General features: G+C 36.7%; 1 protein-coding gene across 1 annotated transcript in view; it reads left to right on the top strand.

Annotated features, from left to right (window-relative positions):
- Positions 1–24,311, top strand: part of AKT3 (AKT serine/threonine kinase 3) — a 151,099-nt gene that overhangs the window by 59,726 nt on the left and 67,062 nt on the right. Inside the window, exon 3 of the mRNA XM_054162322.1 lies at positions 21,651–21,776. Coding sequence (XP_054018297.1) covers positions 21,651–21,776 — 126 coding nt within the window. The remainder of the gene's footprint in view (positions 1–21,650; positions 21,777–24,311) is intronic.

The raw sequence follows: 24,311 nt of genomic DNA, 5'->3' as shown, positions 1-24,311 counted from the left end.
GTGGCTGTTATTAAAAATGTATGTAGCTCTGTAAATTGACTATTGTGGATGTCCACAAAAACAGATGCAAAAGGCATTAGAGGGATCTCAGGTACATTTTGATGTTAGGGGAGGATATTAAATGAACTTGTCAACATTATGCTGTCTCTTAGTCTTGGATTTTTCCTGTGCTGATTATAGATTATTGTGCCTGTTTCACCCAAGGTAAAAGAGCCTCTTTCAAATGCCTGTAGTCTGTCCTTCTTGTACTGTGTATTTATCATCTTTAGCCCTTCTTCCCAGCTGTGTTCTTACTTATTGGGAAGTCCCAGTGTTTGCCTGTTAAGCTTTTCACTGGAGAAAAAAAAATCACAGCAGGTGCTGAATATGGAATTATTCAGCTCAGTAGTTAAAATCAGGCAAATCATAAGGTAGAAGCATTGCATTATAACCATCTATAGGTGACATTGCCAAGCTTATGAAATTGGCACATTAGGGTTTGACTTTGGAGAAAAGGCCAGTGGAACTGTTTGTCTAGAAGTGCATCACTGTGGTGGAGCATTTGCAACTACTGAAAGCCAAGAGCTATGTATATGCCATGAAAGACTGAGTGAGAATAGAAAGACATTTTAATAAGAATAAAGAATAAAGTAGAGTTACTTTATATTCATTACACAGAAGGAAGCATGTGCATTCTGAGCAAATAAATTTTAGAAGCACTTACTTGGAGCATACTCGAACAAGTATCTGTGTACAAGCAACTGTTTTTTGCCACCCATTGTCTGATAAAACTAGAAGTTCTTGTTTTTAAAAATAAATCTTGTTAGTTCCTGGAGACATTTCTGTAAAAAAGGGAAATCCTGAACATCGAAAGCTTACTATTTTTATGTTTTTATTTTGACAGTTGTCCTTGTTTTACTATTCGTAGTGAGTGTTAGATGAGTGACCTGACATTTGTAGGGCTGTTAAGATGATGTCTGCATTAAACGACTTATAAATGGTGGCACTTTAATGGTGAGTATGAACTTACCATAATACATACTGAACTGGAGAGGATAGTAAGCTTTAAACAGGAGGCTAGAACCCTGGTTTCAGTTGAGTTTACAGATTGCAACCAACACAATGCTGAACAGGTACAGGGGAAAAAAAAACAAAGTGTAGGAAAACAGCTAATTATAGTAATTGCAGCTGGTTTCAAAGTACTTCTAACAGTTTGTGCATAATGCTTACTTGAAAGCATCAAATGGGTGCTAGTTGTGAAATAGAACACCTGTTTGTTGTTGAGCATGTGTTTATGCAGATGATTTTTGTTGTCAAAGCACCTTGATGTAGAGTAGTCCTGTTTACATTTACATTCTCCCCAAAGGATTAACAGTGTTCTCTCAATAAATTTGCAGTCTATTCTCCTCTCAAAGGCTGCTGTTTGGAGGGTGGTGTGAACGAGGCAACAAGTGCTTGCTAATCACTTGAATATACATAATTAGCGACAGTCTGGTGCACTGGAGTCTTTGTACAAGCATAACAATACTGATTGGCAGCAACAGATAACAATAGTCGTTGCAAGGTGCTATTTGTTGAATATTTGAACGTGTTTTTCTTTCATATTTGCAGTGGGCATTTTGAGTTAATTATGCTGTTACTCTGGAACACTCTTACTATGTTGCCTTAATACCAGAGTTAAAGACCGGTCATGTGTTCTGTTGTAAAAAAAGGAATAAGAACTTTAGTAAATTCTTTGCTTCTTTTGAGACCAAGCTGGGTTGTTTTTTTTTCTTCATTCATAATTCTGTGAGATGAAGAGGGATTTTTTTTTTTTTTCCTTCCTCTTTTTATATAAACAAAAGTCAAACTGGAAGGTATGTCTAAAAATTTGGGAGGTGGATGTGTGTGATGGTACTCTTCTTGTATTCTTCAGTTTTGTAACTGGCTCTATGTGACAGATTCAGTATTTTGTCAGTGTTTCCCCCCCTCCCCCCCCAATAAAATTTATGGATGATATAGGCCATAATGTGATAAATAACACTGAAAATTGTCTGGATTGCTTTTCATGTCTTTGATGTTCAAATGAAATGTGTTTTGGTACTCAAACAAGTAGACTATGAACATCTAGAAAATGAGATGAGTAACTGTGGATTTGGCAAGATTAACTTGTATCAAACTCTTCAAATTTCTTTTTATTGACAAAGTAGCAGTCTGTCCTATACAGAGAGAAGCTTTGAATGTCATATCTTGGATTTAGTCAACTTCTTATATTCTGTGAATAACATTTTCATAAGGAAACAAGAGACACATAGATTAGATGTATAACTGTGAGATCTGTTTCTGAGAGCAAAACTTTTAGAAAACTCTGCTGTGTAATTATTGAAGTTTTGGTATCATAATGGAAGTAAATATGGAGTAGAATTTTGTTAGGTTTATTATTTGAATTGTTTCCAAAAATGAAAGGGCCTTCAGGTGTGCTGGAGGATGGGATTAGAACTCAGAATTGTGTCAGTAGCACTGAGAGAGAGTGAGTGAGGAGCTGAAAACTGTTCAGGGGGAGCAATCTAAAATGATCTAAGTTACAAAGACATGGATGGAGAATGAGTGACTAGGCAAGTATGCCTCAGAAGAATGTCAAGTAACTACTGTGAGCCACAAACTAGATATATCTCACTGTTGTGAGGGCAGCAAACCACAGGCATGCATAAAAGGTAGTAGAGCCTGTAAGATGGATCTTGCCACTCCACTGAGTACTTAGTCTTAGCTGACAACTACCTCCTTCTCTGGGTGCTGCAGTTCAATATTATAAAGACCTTGAGCAGACATCAATGAGAGTGATCAGAGATTTAGGGAGTGTGACCTATGAGGAAAGGTTGAATGAATTCTAGTTGTTGAGGCTAAGAAAGAGAAGATAAAATGTATTCTATTCTTCATATATACAACAGAGAGGAGAAGAAATTATGGTTTTAAATTGCTGCAAGGCAGTTGGCTTACAATGTGGGGAAACTCCTTCCAAGTAAGCATGATATAAGAAATAACCGACTTGAGTTGCAACAGTGACCCATCTAGCCCTAAATTCAGTCTGCTGCAGTGGCAGAGGAGATGTGTTTTGAGTTTTCTTTCTTGCCTTTCATGCTCCTTTAACTTTTTTGGTATCTAGAACTGTTGTATTAGTGAAGTTAGATGGTATATAACTGTGTGATCCTTCTGATGTTCTATTTATGGACGTATTTACCAAATGCCCTCAATACTGTGGTATTTGGTGAACAGCAGTTCTACACTTACTACTACCTTCATGCTTTTGTTAATCTCAACCTTCTTTCCTCCCAAACTAAAGAGCTGTCTTTTCATCCTCTCTTAAAAACAGGTGATTGCTTCATCCCCTGGATCATTCTTCCCTTCTTTGTATTTTTTCATAATTCCACTACATTCTTTCTGAGATGTGAAGATGAGACTGCACAGGGTAATGAAGATGTGGGCACAGCACTGTTTTCTGTATCAGCAGAATTACGTCCTTTGTTCTCAGTATCCTTTCTGACATGCCCAACATTTTGTCATGTTTTTTTGGCTGCTGCTGTACATGTATACGAACAATTTCATAGAGCTGTCAGTGGTGAATACAGGATTCAAATAAACTACAATTCATGGTTTTAAAGTAAACATAGTATGCCATAGTTCAGATTTTTTTTTCCTAGGTACATTACCACACATTTACGTACTCTACGTTCATTTGTCATCTTTCCGCACTCAGTTTTGTGAGATTCACCTGTTTCTCCATGCCATAGATGTAGCATTTGACTATCCATTACAGTGTAATATCATCTGCAAGATGTGTGTTTTTGTGGATCACACCACTATCCAGGAAATTGATGATGTCATGTAAAAATTATGCCAGAATGGATCCCTGGGTGACCTCTTGACTCTCTCTCATGTACTGAAAAGAGACCATTAATCCTTACGTTTTGTTTCCTCTTCCTTGCCTAACTTTCAAGCTTTGTAATAACCTCTTCTCCAATCCTGTGGCAACTTAATTCTTTTAATTGTATTTGGGGAGGAAATTTGACAAACAGATTGTTCATCACCCTCTGTTTAGAAGTCCATCAGCTTAGTGAGGCAGGTTTTCCTTCCCCAGCAGCCATGATGGCTCTTTCCCAGCAGATCCATGTGATCTCGTGTGCTCTATTATCTTATAAGAGACACTAGTGACTTCCCAGAAGCAGGAGTCAGACTTGCAGATAGTCACTGGAATCCTTTCTAGAGTCTCTTTTTGTTCAAAGTTTTGTTGTCAATCCACATCTTCTGGGCGTGTGGCCATTTGTAGTGATCGGTTATACTCCTTGGCCAGCTCCTCTGTGCTTTTGCATTTCATTTCATCACTTCTGCTTCAATGTCATCCAGTCTTGGTGACTTACTGACATCTAATAATTCCTACATCTTTACATTAAGTCATCTAGCTTTCACTTAACCTGTTACAGGGAATGGTCTGAGTGTCTTTTGAATGTGTTAAGCAGTAAGGACCAGGATGAATAATTCACAGAATCACAGAATGTTAGGGTTTGGAAGGGACCTCAAGAGACTATCCAGTCTTCTGTGGCCTTATTATCCTTGAGTTCCTTTTCTCTGCTTATGTTATTGAGCGGTCCCACTGATTTATTGTCTGATTTCCCAGTTTCGATAGTGGGCATCATTTGCTCATTTAAAATTCTTATCTAGTTCTCTTTATTTTGTGTTTACATTGCCCTGATATGTTTTATCATCTTTCCCTTTTCCTCTTTATTTGGGCAAGCTTTTTGTTCTTAATATTGACCTTTTCCCTATAATCACCTTTTTAACTTTTCCATTAAGTCATCCAGGTGGATTTTGTTGTGGGGGTGGAAGGGAGGAAGGAATGGAAGGGAGACCTACTTTCTTTCCTTTTGGAATTGTGACATCCATTTTAGCTGGCCTTACAGTATTTTCAGTAGTCTTCTGGCTGTTTTTTTACACTTGAGTGCTAAACATACTTGTGAAGCAATTGAGGATTCTGGGAGGTGGAGAAATCTGCTACAGAAATAGTATTATTTCAAATAGTAAGTTAATAGTGATTAAAAGTAATAATAGTAGTTTTCACATCCAGGGTGATCTTTGACCTGCTTTAGAAAAGTTTACAAAAGGTTACAGAAAAAAAACCAGCCAACTTCTCCAGGGTATAGGACACAGCACTCCTCTTGGCATTTAGGACTTCATATTTCTTCTGGAAAATGTTAAGTTTCCATGAACCAAACCCAATTATGAGTTAAATAAATTTTGGTTTCTTTAATGGTTGTAAATCTTGAGAGTTCCTAGTCAAGTTCTGCAGAAAGTAGTTTCCTTGAAGGCTCTCAAGATGAATAGTAAGAAAACAGAGCAGTAAATTGGTACAGGGAGAGTTATGAATTCCATTTTTTTTTTTTTTTGTGGCATTGAGTATCAAAATGAGTATTTGCATCATGGAGACATAATAGAGGAGAAAAATAATATTTTCACTTTAGAACATGAGATTCTGAGAACTTGTGTGGATCACAGTATCACAGTATCACAGTGTAACTAAGGTTGGAAGAGACCCCAAGGATCATCGAATCCAACCTGTCTCCACAGACCTCATGACTAGACCATGGCACCAAGTGCCATGTCCAATCTCATCTTGAACACCTCCAGGGATGGTGACTCCACCACCTCCCTGGGCAGCCCATTCCAATGACGAACGACTCGCTCAATGAAGAACTTTCTCCTCACCTCGAGTCCAAACCTCCCCTGGCGCAGCTTGAGACTGTGTCCCCTTGTTATGGTGCTGGTTGCCTGGGAGAAGAGACCAACCCCTTCCTGGCTACAACCACCTTTCAGGTAGTTGTAGAGGGTAATGAGGTCACCCCTGATCCTTCTCTTCTCCAGGCTAAACAATCCCAGCTCCCTCAGCCTCTCCTCCTAGGGCTTGTGCTCAAGGCCTCTCACCAGCCTCCTTGCCCTTCTCTGGACACGTTCAAGTGTCTCGATGTCCTTCCTAAACTGAGGGGCCCAGAACTGGACACAGTACTCAAGGTGCGGCCTAACCAATGCAGAGTACAGGGGCACAGTGACTTCTGTGCTCCTGCTGGCCACACTATTCCTAATGCAAGCCAGGATGCCATTGGCTCTCTTGGCCACCTGGGCACACTGCTGGCTCATGTTTAGGCAGCTGTCAACCAGTACCCCCAGGTCCCTCTCTGCCTGGCAGCTCTCCAGCCACTCTGACCCCGGCCTGTAGCTCTGCATGGGGTTGCCGTGGCCAAAGTGCAGCGCCCAGCACTTGGACTTGTTAAATGCCATGCCACGCCACTGGACTCTGCCCATCTGTCCAGTCGGTCGAGGTCTTACTTACAGAGGACCAGAGTGTTTCCTGTAGCTTACTCATCATTGGTCCCTTGCCCTCACCTTATTCTGCCCCGTATGGAGATACAAATTATATTAGGGAATGGCCAGATCTATGGGAAATTTTCCTCCCCTTAATCATTGCGGATTGTCTGAAGAGGGTTTACTGTCTGTAACCAATAACCACATCACTGAGTTTCAGTCAGTCTCTCTCAAACTGTGATCTATTCATACAAGATCAAGCTGTCATATAAAATGAAATAGTTTTGGTATACAATTTAACAACGCTAAACTGTCGATGTCCAGAAGAAAGGCTTTTGTTAAAACTGCTTCAGCTGTGTTGCTGATGCTTGCTGTCTTGGTAATGCTTGCACACTTGGTAAACAAAAATATGGAAAACTTTTAGAGAAAATGAAAAAATTGTGTCTCTTCTCCCTGATGGGGAACTGAAATTCCCTAGGGAAGACCAGCATGGAAAAAAGCATCAGCATCATAACAGGCACTCATCTGCAGCACGACCCCTGGAAGACAAAGCAGCATTTTACCTCTCGGGATTAACAAACATGTGTCAGCTTTAGTACTGTTGTTTGGTAGTCAGGTGATAGACTGCACATATGTCCTCATACCTCATTCTGGCATGAGATTTTTATTTTTATTCCCCCCTCCCCCCACCTTGGAATGTGAAATAAAAGCATAATTTTACTCCATTGTCATTTGTTCCAGTTCTTAGACGTGTCACAGATAAAAATATGTTCAAAAAAGTTCTGTACCTGAATTTGCTTTTCTTACCATAAAGCCTTTATTGGAAAGGCTTCTTTCTTTCTTTGGTTATCTTTACTGGGGACACACAGAAATGATTATAGAACGAATATGACTTGCATCAAAAGAAACATAAGAATGTAGATAGTTATGCTATATATACTCTAAACAGGAAGATGAATATTTAAGAGCGCTTCAGGCACCTACACAGCCTTCCCACCGTACAATTGGCCCTTTTGGCAGTGCCATGCTCCCAAATTTCACAGAAAAAAAAAGGAGAGAAGGAAAAGATGTGTTTTTTTTCAGACACAATTTCAATCTAAGTGAACAAGTGTCCCCATCTCTGTCTCTGGGATTTTGACCAGTGATGTGAAGCTTTCTTAACATAAGAAAAATAATTGTGTAGAAGTTAGTGTTTTGCAGAGGGGAGAAATGGAACCTCATAATGTGGCTTCAAAATGTGATGAAGCTAGAAGGTCTAATTTAAAAATAGCTGCAAGATTGAAGAAATTGTTTTCTGTCTTGTAATACTTTATCACTGGCATATTAGTACTCTGAGGAAATAATTTGTAGTTCATTTTAAGAAAATACGTTACATTGGTGGTATGCCGACATCGCATTGAAGGCTGATGGAAGCATAAAGCATGGATTTCCCCTAACTCTTACATGAGTTCCTGTGTCCACTATAGATCAGATTTTTTCTACACATATTTCAATTTCACCTAATTGATTATTTTAAAAAGGAGTTGCAACCATGATTCTTAACAAATTCTTTAATTCATTAAAATAAAAACAAAAGACACAACTACCTCTAATAAATGTTTTGATTAAAATGGACATTTCTGAACCTTCTACAGACAATACCCGCTCAGAGGTGACAGCATTTGTGACATCACCAGTACAGACTTTCACAAGGATTTTGAAGTCAGTGTTGTAAGTCAGTTTCCATTTTGTTTATATTAATTAGAAAATTGTGCTGTTTACTTTCTAAAGGAAAAAATGTCCCCTAAAACCATATCAAACTTGTTTAGTTAATACAATAGTAATGCAAATATAATTTTTGAAAATTACAGTTCCTTATTGGTCTCTTCTTATTTTGGTGTCACAAATGTTGAGTATTGGCTGCTAGTTAATTATTGTGTGTATAATCAGAATTTCAGAAAGGCCAGATGTATGTTTCCTTTTGTATGAAATTTGACTTCTCCATTGAATAAAATGACCGTAAATTTTGGTGAGATCGATTTAAGGAAATCGTATCAGTTATTAGACTTCCTTTTGCATCAAAACTATTTTGGAAGCTAAGTCATTTAAAACTTTTGAGTACCTCAAGGTAAGAAAAATATGTGTGCTTATAGTACAGAAACCACAAAATGTGTGTCTGTTAGTGGAAAAACAGGAACAGACCTCATCCTGAGGTTGGTTAGATAAATTAAGGTCTCTTATCCTGCTCAGTCATCTTTCAGTTCCATCTTGTGGCTGGAATTTTAGGGTTTATAACTTACAGCTCTGTTTTAAAAGTTTCTAAAGTCAATGAGAATGAGGCAAAACTTTTGTGGTTGTAAAATTGCCGGGTTGAGAATTTTACATTTCTGCTTATCAGTCAAGCTTTCTTTTAATTCAGATGACTGGAAAACCTTGAAGCAAAAGACTTTTTAACACCTCACTTGCCTGAATCTTTATTGCAATTATAATAAAATCAGACAAGATAAAACCCTGTATATTAAAGTTGAACTATATTACCATTCTTTTGGGTTTTGAACATTTTATTCATGTTAAAGCAGCGAAATGAAAAAAAAATATTTTTCACCATCTTGGCCCTGTTTCTTGTATAAAGAAGTATTGCACAGCTAACTTAAATGTATACTGGGATCTCTGTATTGATAAAACTATGTTAATACCATTAAGTTGTTATATATACTTCACAAAAACATGTCAAAATATTTCTGGCATTTTCCAAATTGTGATTTTGAAGAGATTTTACAGTTATTTGCTAGAGTACAGAGATTTGTACATACTCCTTATAGTTCACATACGTTTATCTATAGTTTTTCTGTACTTGTGTAAAGAAAATTTTGTCAGAATACGTGCTGACACATGTCAGAATATACTTTGCTTGTATAGAATGGGAAATTGTATTTGAGAAGTTCTTGAGTTAATAGTGTGTTAAAACTGCTGTGGCATCATTGCTTAGAGATGCGGTTGATCGTAGAAATTTGAATCACTTGAACTTGAATTTCTAGCTTAATTGGAAAACAGGAATTGCAGTTGTAAGGTAGATCTTGCATAGGTTCATGGCCCTTGTCCTTTGCATCTTTCTTGTCCCCAGCCAATTATTCCCCATCTCTCCTTTGTGCTGACACTAGCTATACAGTCAGCTGAGATTGTTTTCTTGGGGTGTATGTTCAGTTGGATCATTTTATAGACCTGCCTCACCTGCATGGATGCCAGTGCTGACATGGATCAGGACATGGAAAGCACTGCAGACATCCTTCACAAGTGTTCTTTCTCACCTTCCCAAATGCACAGTGCTGGTAGTAAATTGTATTTAAGGTGAAGTAAAGTGGCCAAGGACTTTTCATTCACCATAAATACTCATTGACTAATACCAGTTTTGTGCTAGAACAAAAATGCATAGCAATTAGAAGAAAAAATTGCCTAGTTGAATGTTGGCTGCAATTTCCTGAATATGAAATTTTATTTTTTTTTTAAGAAAAAGTGCTTACACAAGTTTGGAGATGCCTCATAGAGTTCAAGGAGAGGCTGGCTTTTTTCTATGGGTGCTAGTAGCTGTTGGGTGCTTAATTGGTGGGAAACTGGCTGCTAGTTATGTGGTAATGTTACAACTAGAAATGTAGATGGTGAATATTTGAAAATCTGTTCCTGAGCTCCTCTGAAAATGTGTTCCTGTGGGATGACTGATATTCTACTACTGGCTATTTGTGTCATTAAATCCTTTTGTTGCAGTGCATCCTTTGAAACTGAAGCCTAATCCAGGCTTTCTCTCCTTATTCTGCTTCTCTCTAGCTCCATTTATTTATTTTGAGTGTGTGTTTAGTCTCTGAGGCCCTTCTGTTCCCTGTTGTGTTTTTTTTTAATATAGTTATCAAAAATAATTGATTTGTTGATCATGGAATAATAAATTAGTGTTCCTAAAACTGTGCCAATTTACAAATGATAGTATTTTTCTTTCTTCTCTGTACGGCATACTTACGAAAAGGTTACGTTAATTGTTTTTTAGTGGTTAATTGAGAACTAAACACAGAGATCAGTGTTTTGGATCATTCTTGTAACAGTTTATTCATTCAAGTAATTCTTTTCTGTATTTCCTCTGGTGTTTCTCAGCTCACTGGCATAGCTTTACCACTCTGAAATCTCTGAAATTCCTTGCATTCTTAAAAATCTTGAATAATGTTCTTGTCTTGCAGTATATGCAGTGGTGATCCCAGATCATTGTTTCACTTATTAATTAAAGGTGTTCATGACAGTACTATGGAGCATCATGGATTGAAATTTGACTGCATAATCCTATTTTGTTCTCTTCCTTTTACCCAGTTTCCTATTTCTCTTCTGTTCCACCCCACAGCTTTTTTCATCCACACAACTACTGTTTCCTGAAACTTACTAAAAGCTTTTTAGAAGTTGAGATAAATTGTGTCAGTTAGTCTTTATCCATTTTATTTTCTTGACATTCTTAAAGAAACCCCATATGTATGTTGGGCATGATTACTCAAAGGCAGTACTGCTTTGTGTATCTTATGTCAGTATGTGTTATTTAAGCATATGATTAAAGAACAGTTTTCTTTGATTACCATCCAGCCAATTGACTTGAAATTTTCAAGGTGGTTGTTGCTGGTTTGTTGGTGCTAGTTCTTTGGTGGGGTTTGGTTTGGTTTTGGTTTTGGTTTGGTTTTTTTAAACTTTTTTTTTTTTTTTTGTTGTTTTTTTTTGTTTTTTTTGTTTTTTCCTTGAGAGTGAGTACTGTAGTTCTCCATTTATAATACTTTAACTGTTGTCATTGAAGGATAGCTGGCTTTTGTCTGTAGTTTTCACCTCACTTAAAATTTCTTAGCAATTGTGGATGTATTCTGCCTGGTTCTGGGACTCTTCAGTACCTAGCACTCTGCTCTAGTAGGTTTTTTTTGAGGCAAAGACATTGAAAGTATTTGTTACCTGAGGCAAATTCCTGTTGTTCTCAAGAAACCGTTCTAGTTCTTTGCAAATACTTCATCTTATGCCTGTACATTTTTTACCAAATTTTAATCTTCTATTTTGCTTGAGTTTTTTATTTCCCTTGCTTGGAAGTTCACTAGATCTCATTTTCTGTAACCAGTATTCCTAAGAGTTATTAGTCTTGCCATTTAGCTACAGTGCTTCTTTCATTTAAAGAAGCCTACGTTTTCCCATCTCTGCTCCACTGGTTCCACTGGTTCCTTATCTTCTGTGATTCCAGGATGATTTGATGGCATGAAAAGGATGAAAAGCTGGAAGCATGTGGTAAAGAGAAAACCCTGAGGGTCGGATGGTATAGTTTCCAAATTTTGAAGGTCTTTATGAATGTTTGGATTGCTAACAAAAATACAGTAGAATATGATCCATGAGGAAAATGACGTATTCATGAAGAAAAAGGTGGGGGAATGGATTTGAAGTCTTTGTCTCCCTCGCGTGCCCTGTGCTGAAGCTCTGTTTCACCTTTAAGTTTATGGAGCAACTCCTTTCCCATGTACTATGGAACTGAAATATTTTGTGGCTACTGTTAAATGAGTCTTGCATGAATTCCTCTATACTGCATGGATGAAAAGGAAATTATCTCCTGCTCATGCGTTGTAGAGCCAGCAGTATCAAGGAGTATTAGTGTCAATAAATTACTTCTCTGAACTTTATTGTGTGTGATATTCAGCCAGTTTGAGAGAAAAAAAAATATCCTTGAAGTGGACACTATTTAAATTTGGGGGCATGGGATTTTCTGCAATTAACTAGATTGCTATGGTAGGCCAATATACAAAGCTCAGACAGTTTTGCTGCTAATTACACACAACTTCTCTGGAGTATCAGATATTCAGATCCATTTTATGAATATGGTAGAGAGAATAACAACTGTAAAACAAAGCACTGTGCATGTAAGTGACTGTTAGCGTGTATTTCAGAAGGGATAAATGCTCACCATATGGTACAATTACTGTGTCCAAGTTTTCAAATTAGCTTCTCTCATCCTCCTTATTACTGTCTTTAAAAAGAGAGGAAAAAAATCCAACATGATTTATCTACTCTGCAGCAGAACTCTTGACGCAAAACAGCAGCCCAGTTCTGTCCAGTTTTTTTTCCCTAGCATAATAGAGGCTGTCGGACTTTTTTATACTAATTACTGTGTGAGCCTCAGATGAACCCCCTTCAATTCACAGGGCTTTGTTAAGGGAGGAGCTGTCAATGTGTCTGCCCGTTTGCAGCTGTGCTGTGGCTTTAGCTTGCTTAACATTATGCTGCTTTTTAGACTTGACAGAAGGGAATTTTTTTTTTTTTTTTTTTTTTTTTTATTAAGGCAAAGCAGCCTTGTAGCGAAATGGTTTAAGCAGCTGCATTGTGGGGAAGCACAAAGAAGTTATTATTGTGTCTGTTTAGGGGGGTTGGATGGAGGGGGGAGATATTCGGCTGCTGTTGATGCCGATTGTTGACTTGCCATCTGCCAGATAGGGAGAAGAAAAAAATGACAGCTCCAGCAGGGTGTTCAAGAGGTTGTTTGGAGAGACGCATAAACATGTGCAGATGTCGAACTGAATAATGGCAAGAACTTGAGACGGTTTATGATGCTGCTGTTATGTGTGCATATACAGAATGAATGTATGTGGAGATTTGGTTAGAAGGAGGGTACATATTAATTATCATTGTCCCCCACCGCCTTCTTTACTTCTGTTAATCAGTTCAGGAGTTTAACATCTTCCATCCCTCTGTTGTTTATTCATAAAAAGAGCCTTGTCTTGTAGGGAAGAAAACTTCTGATTTTTCCATGTGGCTGGTTTAAAAATAAAAACCCACAACAACTTGATAAATTTGGTACTTGTGGAAGTAGAAAGAGCAATGCAGTTATCTGAGACATTTGGTGGACAGGTGCTGCACAACTTCTTACATAGCTTTGTCTGTCTACCTCAAGACTGATAATGTTGCATACCCCTGCTACTGCATCCTGAGCTGCTTTTTTTTGATGCAGAAAGTGCCAATCAGTGATTGTCTGGTGTTACATATTAGACAAGTAAATGCTAGGCGTTAGAATGAAATTAACAACTAATTTTCTCTTTCACTTGATGTTATTTTCAGTTCTTTCTCCAAAGGCAAGGAGCTGGTCAGACATAACTTATATTTGCCTGTTTGACAGTTGCATATAAGATAAAGTTGGACTGCTCTGTAAGAAAACCATTTTCTTTCTTTCACTAAAATCCTTTCTTATTCGTCATTTGGTGGTTTCTGCTGCTGCTGAATTTCCAGGATAATGTGAAAGAAACGTGAAAAAGGATACAAAGATGGAGAGAAATTTAGTTAGCCCAGAAAGGCTAGATGAAAGTGTTATCTTGTCCAGGTGATCTCTTAATTTAGAGATAAAATTTGAGACTTTAATTATTTTCTCTAATATTATGTGAAATTCAGCATTCTGGTATCTGTATTGAACTGAAAAATGAAACAGTGGTTGATGTGCACTGTGGCTGTTCATTGCAGATATGTCTTCTGGTTATTAGTATATATCAGAGTTTTTTGGTCTGTCATGACATGACTTAAATATCACCTGAATGATGTAGCCACCCTTTCCCACCAAGCCCTCACCAAAAGTGAAGCAACCTCTTTTTATTGTGCCTTCCATCTTCAGTCTAATAAGCATCAGGTCTGTGGGTCATTGATAACAATAACTACTGATGAGAGCATGTGATGTCCCCTTATATCATTACCATGGCAGTTTTAGATTATGTTGTAGAATCACAGAATTGTTTAGGTTGGAAAAGTCCTTCAAGATCATTGAGTCCAACCATTAATTTTAACTGAAATTTCAGCTGTGGCTGCTTCCTACCCAAGTCCCGTTTTCTCCATCTGAGCTCAGACAGAGGTCAACACCAAATGGAGAACTGCTTTTTGAGTGATAGCTGGTTTGTTGTTTCTTTACAGAATTTCCCCATTTTCTGTGTTCTGTCATTTCCAGTGAGAAGCCCAAGTTACTCTGGGTAGTGCTGCATTGCTGCCTATTGTTCTGATGTATACAGCGGTAATGGAGCTGTTCTTGCAACTCAAGCAGTCTGAGGAATGATTCTGCATATCTTGAACTGATTCTTTGCAAATGATGTGGGCTAAATGATGAAGCAAAAAGGTTGACTTCAGTGATGTACTTGAGAAAGAAACTTAGGTGAATGATGTTGGTGCTAGGTTGTTGGTGAGGTCTGAAGCTAGAAGCACACCTAACGACAAGGAGAAAGTTCAGAGGAGCTATTTTTAAATTATTACAATGTGCCAGTTTTAAAAGCAAGACAGTTTGCTTTATGAAAACATGCTAGCAAATATACCAGTTTTAAGAGGAGGAAGTCACATAATTTTTGACAACACATTAATCTGTCAGAGAAACTCAGCTGAATGATAATGCTATTGTCAAACTTATCATACTCCTTTGCAATTGGAAAGTTTGCAATTTCTAGTGTAAACTAGAGTTGGCTGTTCTAAAAACATTGTAAGTAGAGAATATTAAAAAGGTATTTAATTCCATTTACCTACATGTAAAAAAGAACTAAAATTTTAATAATATGATTTCACATGTACCTTTGTACCAAATACTTGAATTTAAATTGTTGCTGCTGTAATCGACTGTCATACTCAGTACTGTATAGATAAACAGTTGTTTATTCTTAAAATACTAACAAAATCTGAAAAAGATACTTTGGTCTACTAGCATTTGATAAAAACAGAAGAAAGGAAAGGTATATTTTTTCTGTTACATAGAACACCACTTGATGCTGCTAGTCCTATATATATATATATATACATATAAAACTACTGAGAACATGAAGGTTTTTAGCTATTAAATGTTTTTTTTAAAGAAAATACCTTTTTTTTCCCCCCCCATTTACCACAAATGCATCTCAACACTATAAAAAAAATACCAAACTGCTTTGAGAAGCAGCATTTGAAGCTTTGGTCCTATAAAGCATTATGCAAGAGAGAAATTTAGAAAATGTGAGCAGCAGGGTCCGTAAGTGTTTCCAGGATATAGACTTTGGTTTTCCATTCCTGAATAGCAGGCATATTTAGAAAATATTGATCTCCTTTGTTGTTCAGGGATGCTGATGCAATACAGGACTCTGTTGTTCCAGACAGCATGTGCTAATGTCAGCTTTTGTTTAATTTATTTATTGTTCTAGTTCTTATCCTTCAAGAATGAAAGGGAAGTGAGAGTGATGTTGAAACTGGCAAGTTTTTCTTCCTTTTGGCTCAAAATGGGCATGGTAAAGGTCAATTCTCAGTTTGTCAGGATGTCAACTAACTCAGTATTTCTGGTACATTTTTTTATAAATGGACAAAATTTTGTGCATATGAAAAGTTAGTATGTGAACATCTATTTTCTGTGAGATGCTAAAACGCATCAGTAGTTTTATGTGAATATCGTAGATGCCCAGTTTGAAAACTAGATTTACATTTAAATAATGGCATATCTCTCTGTTTTTGAATATTTTCCTCTAGATTTTTTTACGTTTTAGAGAAAAGATTATTAATGCAACAGGAAAGGGTTGAATAAACAGTAGGAGCTGAAGTACTGTTGCATTTATACAGGCTAGGATGGTGACTCACTCCAGTAGTGGTAATGAAAGAGTCAGGGTAGCTGGTGATTTGAACCCTAGTGAGCCTCTAGCTGTAACACATTTGTAGGTTGCATTTAGAACCTGGGGCTGACACCATGGACAGCTGCTCTGTTGTGGCTTCACCCTGGCTGATGATTGCACCTCTTCCCTTTGAAGTACTCCCTTTTACTAGTAGGAGCTCTTGTCTTTGATGGCTACCCACTGTGGCTTTGGGAAAGGAGATCTTACCAGTTGTCTGCTTTTCAGTGGCATGGAAGATTGTCCCTCCTTGCTCAGCTGTGGAAATTATTCCTGAGGCTGTCTCCTACCTTCTTCAAAATCTAACATCTTTGTGGCTTTCATTAGTTTCTGGCCACACACTTGTTAGTATCTGAACATAAATTGACCAGGCTGTATATCTGCACTGCATCATTGTGATGTCATGGAGAGTGAAGGGTGCTTGAACTTTCTCACCTTAATTCCCCAAATGGCAGGAAACTTAAGAGAAGCTTAGCTGTGGCAGAAGCAGATGTCCACACATAAAATGAAAAGTTTCCCGTTTCCAAGTTGTGACTGGAAAAATTAATTTGTGTAATGTATGTACAGATGTGCTCAAAATGTCATTTAGCATTACTGGGAACTGTGGGAAAACAGAGTATAAATAAATAATTACTGTCTCACAGTATAAAAGACACAACCGGAAAGCATTAGTTCCAAATCCTGCTTTTCTTTGAACTGCTGGCAAATACTTGGGACAAGATACATAATAAAAACAGCTTTAAAAATGCTAAGGCACATTAGGAAAAATGATTTTTATTTAATGTTTTGGTATGCAATAATATTTTGTCAAATATTTTGCATGAAGTATAATTGCACATTAGCATTAGATCAAAGGATCTATATTGAATCTTGAGGACAGGTATAATTTTTATTTTTTAAAAACATTTATTTTCTACAGTAGCTTTGAACTGTATTGCAAATTTGTTGTCATGAAGTCAGAAGCAAGTAAATATTGAACACAAGTGCTTTACGTTTACTAGTGTCTACTGACTTAATCAAATAGTCTGCTGATGCTTCTAATCGTGTGTTAGGTAACACTGCCCTCAGAGGGCCAAGGTAAGTAAATTCAATCACAAAACCACTGGCATTACTTGTGATATTTTACTTGACTTGACATTAATTGCAGTTGTTTTTTTTAAAGATTATTGAATATAGTTGTTTTATTTAGCTTTATGTGAATTTGTTTAATGTTTTTATATAAATTCAATGTTTCCACCCTCTATCTATTAAATATTAGAGTATGGGAATGGGAGTTTGATTTAATAAAAAGTGCCCTAAAAAAAAAACAGGAAAAAGAAAAGAAGATATTATTTCTATTAAATGCATTTTAGTAAGTCGATGATACAAGAGGCAGATTTTTGGTGTTCTGTGCTTGTAGGGAGTTTATGGGTGTGTGGTGGTTTGTTTTTTTTTCCCTTCCCTGAAATCTCACTTATGTCTGTGTGGCAGCTGTTGCTTCTTTTAAGAAGGCAAGTTTTTGAACTCAGGTTTCTGTTGGTTACCAGCCCTGTATATTAAAGACATTTCCTTCACACCTCTAAAATCATTTACATATTGAAAAATGTAGCTGTTTTGCAAAAGTGATTTTAAAATGTCTTTAATAATAGTAGGATTAATTTTGAATTACTGATTAATATTTCAAGAATTGCTAGATTTCTGTATGCATGAAGATTAAAAGCGGTGAGACTAATAATAGCAACAATTGATTGTGAGGTGTGTATGTTTGAAGATTAAGTTCTGAGGTGAAATAAAAAAAAATCATAAACTTTGAATGACACATTTTCCTAAAATGGATTTGTTGACTGCTCATATGGTTTCTTAAAAAGCTCTTCTTTTTGAAGCTGCTGTGCAGTATCAAAACCACAAACACTGTATCACTAGAATAAATACTTTTTGTGAAGTGTCATGAAGGCAGGCTTCTTTTTACTGGCTGTCAAAGGCAAAAAAGAATAATCATTGAGGCTGCAGTACAGAGGCAAACACAGAGCCAGCCCCAAGGGTCATGCTCTAAACAAATCTTTGTTAAGCATTCTTTGTTACTGTTGTTATTCAGTGTATTATTAAATACAACATTAATTAAAGAGCTGCGTGTTGAGGGTGGTTTCTGCATTAAGATCAGGTTGCATTTTCATGTGCTTCAAGAATGTACTGCTGTCTTAGTTCATATTTTGGATGCGTTATCTCGGTAGTTATTTAAAAAGCAGCTCACAACAATGTACGTTGGATTATACATTTGTGTTTTGTGTCTCTGTGTGTGTATGTATTTATTGTCTGTAAACATCTGTGCCGTAGATATTCTAGGATCCCTTTTCTCAAATAGCTTTAAAAACTTTAACTAGAATTAAGATGATAGAGGAATTACTTGACTTTCTTCACTGCAGCAGTTGAAATTAGAAACTTCTTACTGTCTAATAAACAAATCCTAAGAAACCATGTTTTTCAACTTCAAAGGGTGTACATTTAAGCAAAATACTAATTTAGCTTACATTAACTCAGCAGGAAGCAGGGTACAGACTGATTAATGCTCTATGGCAAATTCACAGTTTTTTTAAGTACCATAGCTCCATTTCATTAAATTGTCAAGATATTAGGTGTTGTGGTTAGCCTGCCTGGACTTCTCCTTTGTCATGGAATTTCTTTTCACTTGAATTAATAAATTTCAGGTACAAATTTTCTTTGTTTGCTTGTGTTGAGCTGTTTGATAAACATGCATGCCAAATATCGTTAATGTAACATTGCTTGTGCTGTCAAATCAACCTTTTTTTTTAATGACGAGTTGAGAAGTTAGAAGACACATGGAAGTGTTTTTTTCTTTTCAAATACTCCAATGTATTCTGATATCTTTTTTTCTATTGAGGATTTCTCTTTCAAAGCAGTTCATTAAGCACAACTCTGTTAGGAAGTATGGACTAAATGTGTTCTGTCTTTAAGCAGATTATGTAGAAGGAATGCTGTTAGAGTATCTAGAGTGCATCTTGAGAGTCATTAAACCACTTGAGTAGCTAAGTGAACTGTTCACTGATACCACTGTTTACTTTAGTCTTCCAAAGTTTTCACTATTTGTTAATTAAATTACAAAATAAATAAAGGGCAGGTGATAAATATTCATGTATAGGCCTTTAAAAGGTGTTTTAATATTGGTCATTACAAGACAAACTAGTTTTGGGTTTTTTCTGTGTGTATGTATTTGTACAGATGTTTTGAAAAGTAGACTGACTCTGATTCAAGTTGGGGAACCATTTTTCAAAGATACAAATCTATGAAATAAATATATGGATCCTTAAGAAGCTGTAGTGTTCTGCAGTTGCTTTTAAATTACATGTCCTGTGTCTGGCTATAGTTTCCAGGGCAAAACCAGAGGTACAGCTGTGCTCATAGATAAACTGGTACTTTTAAAATATGTATATTTTTGTGTGATTAGCTTTTGTCCAGAGTTGTAACCTCTCTTCACTGGAGTTTGGAAGTGCTAATCAGACTCTTCTAGTAGTTTTTCTCCAGGCAGGACATCAGTTGCATAACTCTGTAGACGATCAAAAATCTGTTCAGTGTTCTGATTAAGACACTCTGAGTACCTAGTAGAAACCAAATGAAATCTGAAGTGTTGTCGTAAGAACAGAAATATGGAGTATGTGATCAGGGAAGTGTGCTCTGGGTCTCTAAGGGCACCAGCTACAATGGTCTCCTTTTCTACAAATTTGTTTCTGGAGAGCATGTATGTAAGTAAACAAAGGTTTCTATTCTTTCCTGAAATGACTAATGAGTGTATTTGCCCTGTCAGCTCTGATTCTGAGCGGATGATCTGATATGCAAAGTTTTGGTTTGGCTTCAACTTATGAGTCCATGCAGATTTCATCAAATCTGTTCCAGGGCATATTTTAAAGCCTTTACTTAGGCCTATGATGATTTAGTTTTCAAGTATTTAGAAAGCTTATTTCAAGAAATATCTTTACCTTTTCATGTAATGATGATACAATTTTTCACTGTTCACAGCCACATTTGTTTTCCTCTACTGCACTTGTATTTCTTTTCCAACACACAGATATCTCATACCTGTTGTTTTGATTTTTTAAATTATTATTTGGGTTTATGTTAGCTGAGATTTTCCATTGTGAAATCACTTCAGACTGGCAATGTCAGTAGGGATATTCTCAATCTAACTAACACTTTATCTGCTCTATTAATTTTATGGTCAAATTAAGTAATGCTTTGACTTTTTTTCTACTTATTTGAAACTGTCTAGATAAAAAAAAAATCAAGGAGGTACCCTGCTGTGTAGAAGCAGGATTAAATATTAATAGTTTTGCTAGTGAGGGCTGGGAAGTGTAAGTCACTGCAAATAGCCTGATATTAATTTTTCTCACTCTTACCTCTTCTCCATCTACTCCCCACCCCACTTCTCTACTTAAATACACATTGAAAATTGGAAGTGTTAATGGCTGCAGTTAGATTTTTTTAAGCCATGGGCATTGTCCAGATCTGTACAAGTTGTGATTAAGTTCAACTAGGCCATATTAAGAATTCCCATGTTGAACTTCAGTGACAGTTAGTTGATTCCTCTGATGGAAGGGTGAAGATGTGATTAATAAATTTTAGATTAGACTTTAATGGAGTAATCTATGTGTCAGATGAATGTAAACTGCTTCCTAACGTTTGCATTGTCTGAAAGCTATGTAGCTACAGCTAACAGAGGGCTGGGATAGTAAATGACACTAAGGGACTGGGCTTAACCCAAGACTAGTGCAGCCCCTGGACTGGTCAGTTCTAAGCACTTTGCAAGTGGCAAGAAATCTTAGACATGGTTGGAAATTCTGTCTTGTTAATACAAGTGAAAATTTTAAGAAAAAAGTGTATAATGATGGAAGTGACTTACAAAAAGTCTTAGTAAGCACTTGGACAAACACTGTTTACTCTGTGGAGGTGATAGAAATAACATATGGGGAAAGTTGGGCGGACATAAACTCACCTGTACTTAACTGAGCAATTGCACTGAAAAACAAATTTTTGCTGAGATTTAGGTATGGCATTGAAAAGTATAATGCTATTAAAGTGATTTTTCACCCTTGAATAGCAAAGAACTGTGACTAATTAAGCTATCATGTCTTTGCTGACATGTTTCATGTATTTCTAGTCCTGAATACCTCATGGCTTGCAGAATCTTCTGCTCAGACATGGGTAGATGGACTTTAACTTCCCCACCCTCGCCCCTTTGTTTTCAAATCTGTAGCTTTGTGTAGCTTCCCATTAACCCAGTCTTCTTGTACTTGCTTTCTTGTATCTGTGCTGTATGTTTTAAAGAAATGAATGATTGTTGCTTTGGCTCAGCAGAATAAATGGTCTACCTTGTGGTAGTTTAGATTTTGTTACCAGAAGTCAAGCTGTAGTGCTTATTTTTGCCTGCAGCAAATTTTGTGCTGTTTATAGGTGTAAAGATGTAGGATTTTGAAGAGTATAGTGTGATAAAATTTAGAATTATAAATTGTTACTATGCATCTAGCTTCTTGTTCCAAAGGTATCAGTCTATAGTCCAGGCTTACTACTGCGTTTCCATTTTCTCCTTTTGAAGGAGGGAGTTACTCTAAACTGAAAATACCTGAAAAGATTTTAATAAAATGAATTTTAGATGCTGATAATATGCTGGTTTATAGTACCTTTTTTTTTAAACAATTCTAACTAACACTTATTTGTTTTTTTCTTCTTTAGGAGAATATATAAAAAACTGGCGGCCGAGATATTTCCTTCTAAAGACAGATGGCTCTTTCATAGGCTACAAGGAGAAGCCCCAGGATGTGGATCTGCCTTACCCACTCAACAACTTTTCAGTGGCAAGTACGTATTTCCAGTATTTATTATTCTCTCAACGTATTGACAAAATATCTGCAGCATGTTGCTTCATGTGTAGTTTGGAATTTATTGGTAACACTACAAGTTGGTGCCATGTGTCAGACTACCATGTAGTACATGCCACTAATCTTACGTCCAGCTCTTACAAGAGCGCTGAAGATTTTTGCCATGGGCTGTTTTTTTCGTGTTTTTGGAACTCTTTAAGTTCTCCGTTTTGTGTATGTGTTTCTGATGTGTCTGTAACTGAAAATAACATCTCAGAAATGATTGTTGCAAGGAGAAAATTCCTGGAAAGCTTACCTTTATTCAGATCATTGACCTATTTTTACTTTTTCAGTAGTATCTCTGAATTCACTTGAAAACTCGAACTAATTAGAAAATTATCTAGGCTGTCAAATGACAAAATCATGCTAAATTATTTTCTCTTGGATAATCAGGTAATCAACTCTCCAGCCTGGTTAATCAAGTAATTTCAAGCAATCAGACAATTTGCATATATTAGCAAAGCTACAAAGTATGTATCTGTTGGATAAAGTGAAGTCATTCTGATTTCTTATTTTCAAAGAATGTTTCTAGAAGACAAATCTGTGGGGTTTTTTGAGATTGGTAGAGGAATGTTTCTGAACATAAATGAAACTGTTTCAGAAGCAAAACTAGGAACAAAAAAAATCTCCATAAATGTGAGCTGTGGATATCATAGCTAAAACTTTCTAAAGGAACACCGGAATTTCTTTCAAAATTGTGTTAGTGTGCTGCAATACAGTAAATGGCACTGTTCAATTTCATGGCGTATTGGAGCCACATGTGTACTTAGGGAAAGCATTCACTTCATCCGTATTGCTGAAGATGGAACAAGTGCTACTGAGACTGAATTTAACTATTTTCTTGATAAAGTTGTTCTTGAGATTGACTCAGCCTTTGTATACAATGTAATTTGGGTGGTTTTTTTGGTAAGAAAATAATCTTGTACTCCTAGACAGTATCTTGTCCCACAAGAGAAGGAAAGAGGTCTTGCAAATGATTCTGAGAGTGTAAGCTTTCTCAAAATATTAGAGGCTCATTTCACTTTGTTGATGTTCAGCATAAAAAGCAATGTTGTCTTCAGGTTTTTCCTTAGAGTAGGTCTTAGGCTGTTATTCCTTAGTTACTGCTCTGAATATCCTAACAGATCTATTCGTCGCAGTTAGCACTTTCTGAGACACTTTCCCCACAATGTGCTGCAGAAAGAGCATTTGTAGAACTACATTAGGGTTTTTTTCTGTCCTGCTTTACCCTGTTCTTCTTTGCATATCCTGGTTACCTTTGCTGCAACAACTAGAAGGTTGCTCAATATGGCAGTTCTGCTAAGTGAAAAAATGCATAATTGACCATTAATTCCAATGTATTGATATTGGTGGGTTTAGTTTTGTTTTGATACTCAGGTGGTCTTTTGTAATTCTGATTTTATAATGCTTTGCCATGATGGAAACTGGATGATTTTTACCTTGTTTTCTAATGAGACACCATCATCACCACTATCTACCTCACCCACCCCCCTCACAAGTAATAAAATAGTCCTTTCTGCAACTAGCAAGCATCATAGGTCTGATTCTTAGGCAATGTAAGCTAGAGGAGCAGGTATGCAATATTAATTGAAAAAATACAGTTTTGATAAGCAAGATGAGTTTTTGTTTTCTGGCACAAAAAGGAGTAATTTAATCAAAACTGATAACTAGTCAGTGCAAGAATAGGGAGATTTTTCACTCAAACAGAATCTCATGAAATTAAGTGAAGTACCTATGTGGAATTCACCAGATGAAAAGCAAGCCAGTATGTTATTACACTCTAAATTGCAAGGAACTGTAAGTTTTTCATCAGCTATTTTATCTGTCAGAAGATGAAATCATTAGTAGGGCAAACAAACAAACAAAATAATTCTGTGAATGAATCAGATCTCATGGGCAGTACCTGGTAAATGTCAAGAACTGGTCTCCTGGCCTCTGATCCAAGGGTTCCTGAGCTGCTGCAGTAGGTTCATGGCCACAAGCAGTGCAACATATTTTTCCTGTAATAGTGAAGTACATTTTTCATAAATTACTAGCCAGGCAGATGGAGTGTGAGATCACTGTTAATACCATCTTGATTAGGTTGGCAGGGACTTAAAGATATGTCTTTATAGCCCTATCTTCATGTAATCTTTGTAGCTATCTGTAAAGTGAGAGTGTGGTCTCAGTCTACTTTCTGCTCTCCAAATGGTAGATGTCTTTGGCTTTTGCTTACAGCTTGTTATTTAAGCAGAAAAGGCCAAGACTGAGGTATTATTTTTGTAGTACTGTTGGAGTTGAACACTGGAAAGTTTGCACAGAGCTGCTTTGTATGATACTTGGTTTGCAGCTTAAAACTTTTATATCCAGCTCTATGAAACCAGTTGATTTTCCCATCAGTGTCCACTGCTGCCTTCTTCTGAAACACAAGCTTTACTTTTGCAGAAGGCTTATTGACAGGGATAGTATCATTTTCCCATACATACCTCTCATCTTG

The sequence above is a fragment of the Dryobates pubescens genome, chromosome 6 (assembly GCF_014839835.1).
Source record: "Dryobates pubescens isolate bDryPub1 chromosome 6, bDryPub1.pri, whole genome shotgun sequence".
Lineage (NCBI taxonomy): Eukaryota > Metazoa > Chordata > Aves > Piciformes > Picidae > Dryobates > Dryobates pubescens.
The sequence above is the reverse complement of the archived record's forward strand: the minus strand, read 5'-3'. Positions and strand labels throughout refer to the sequence as shown.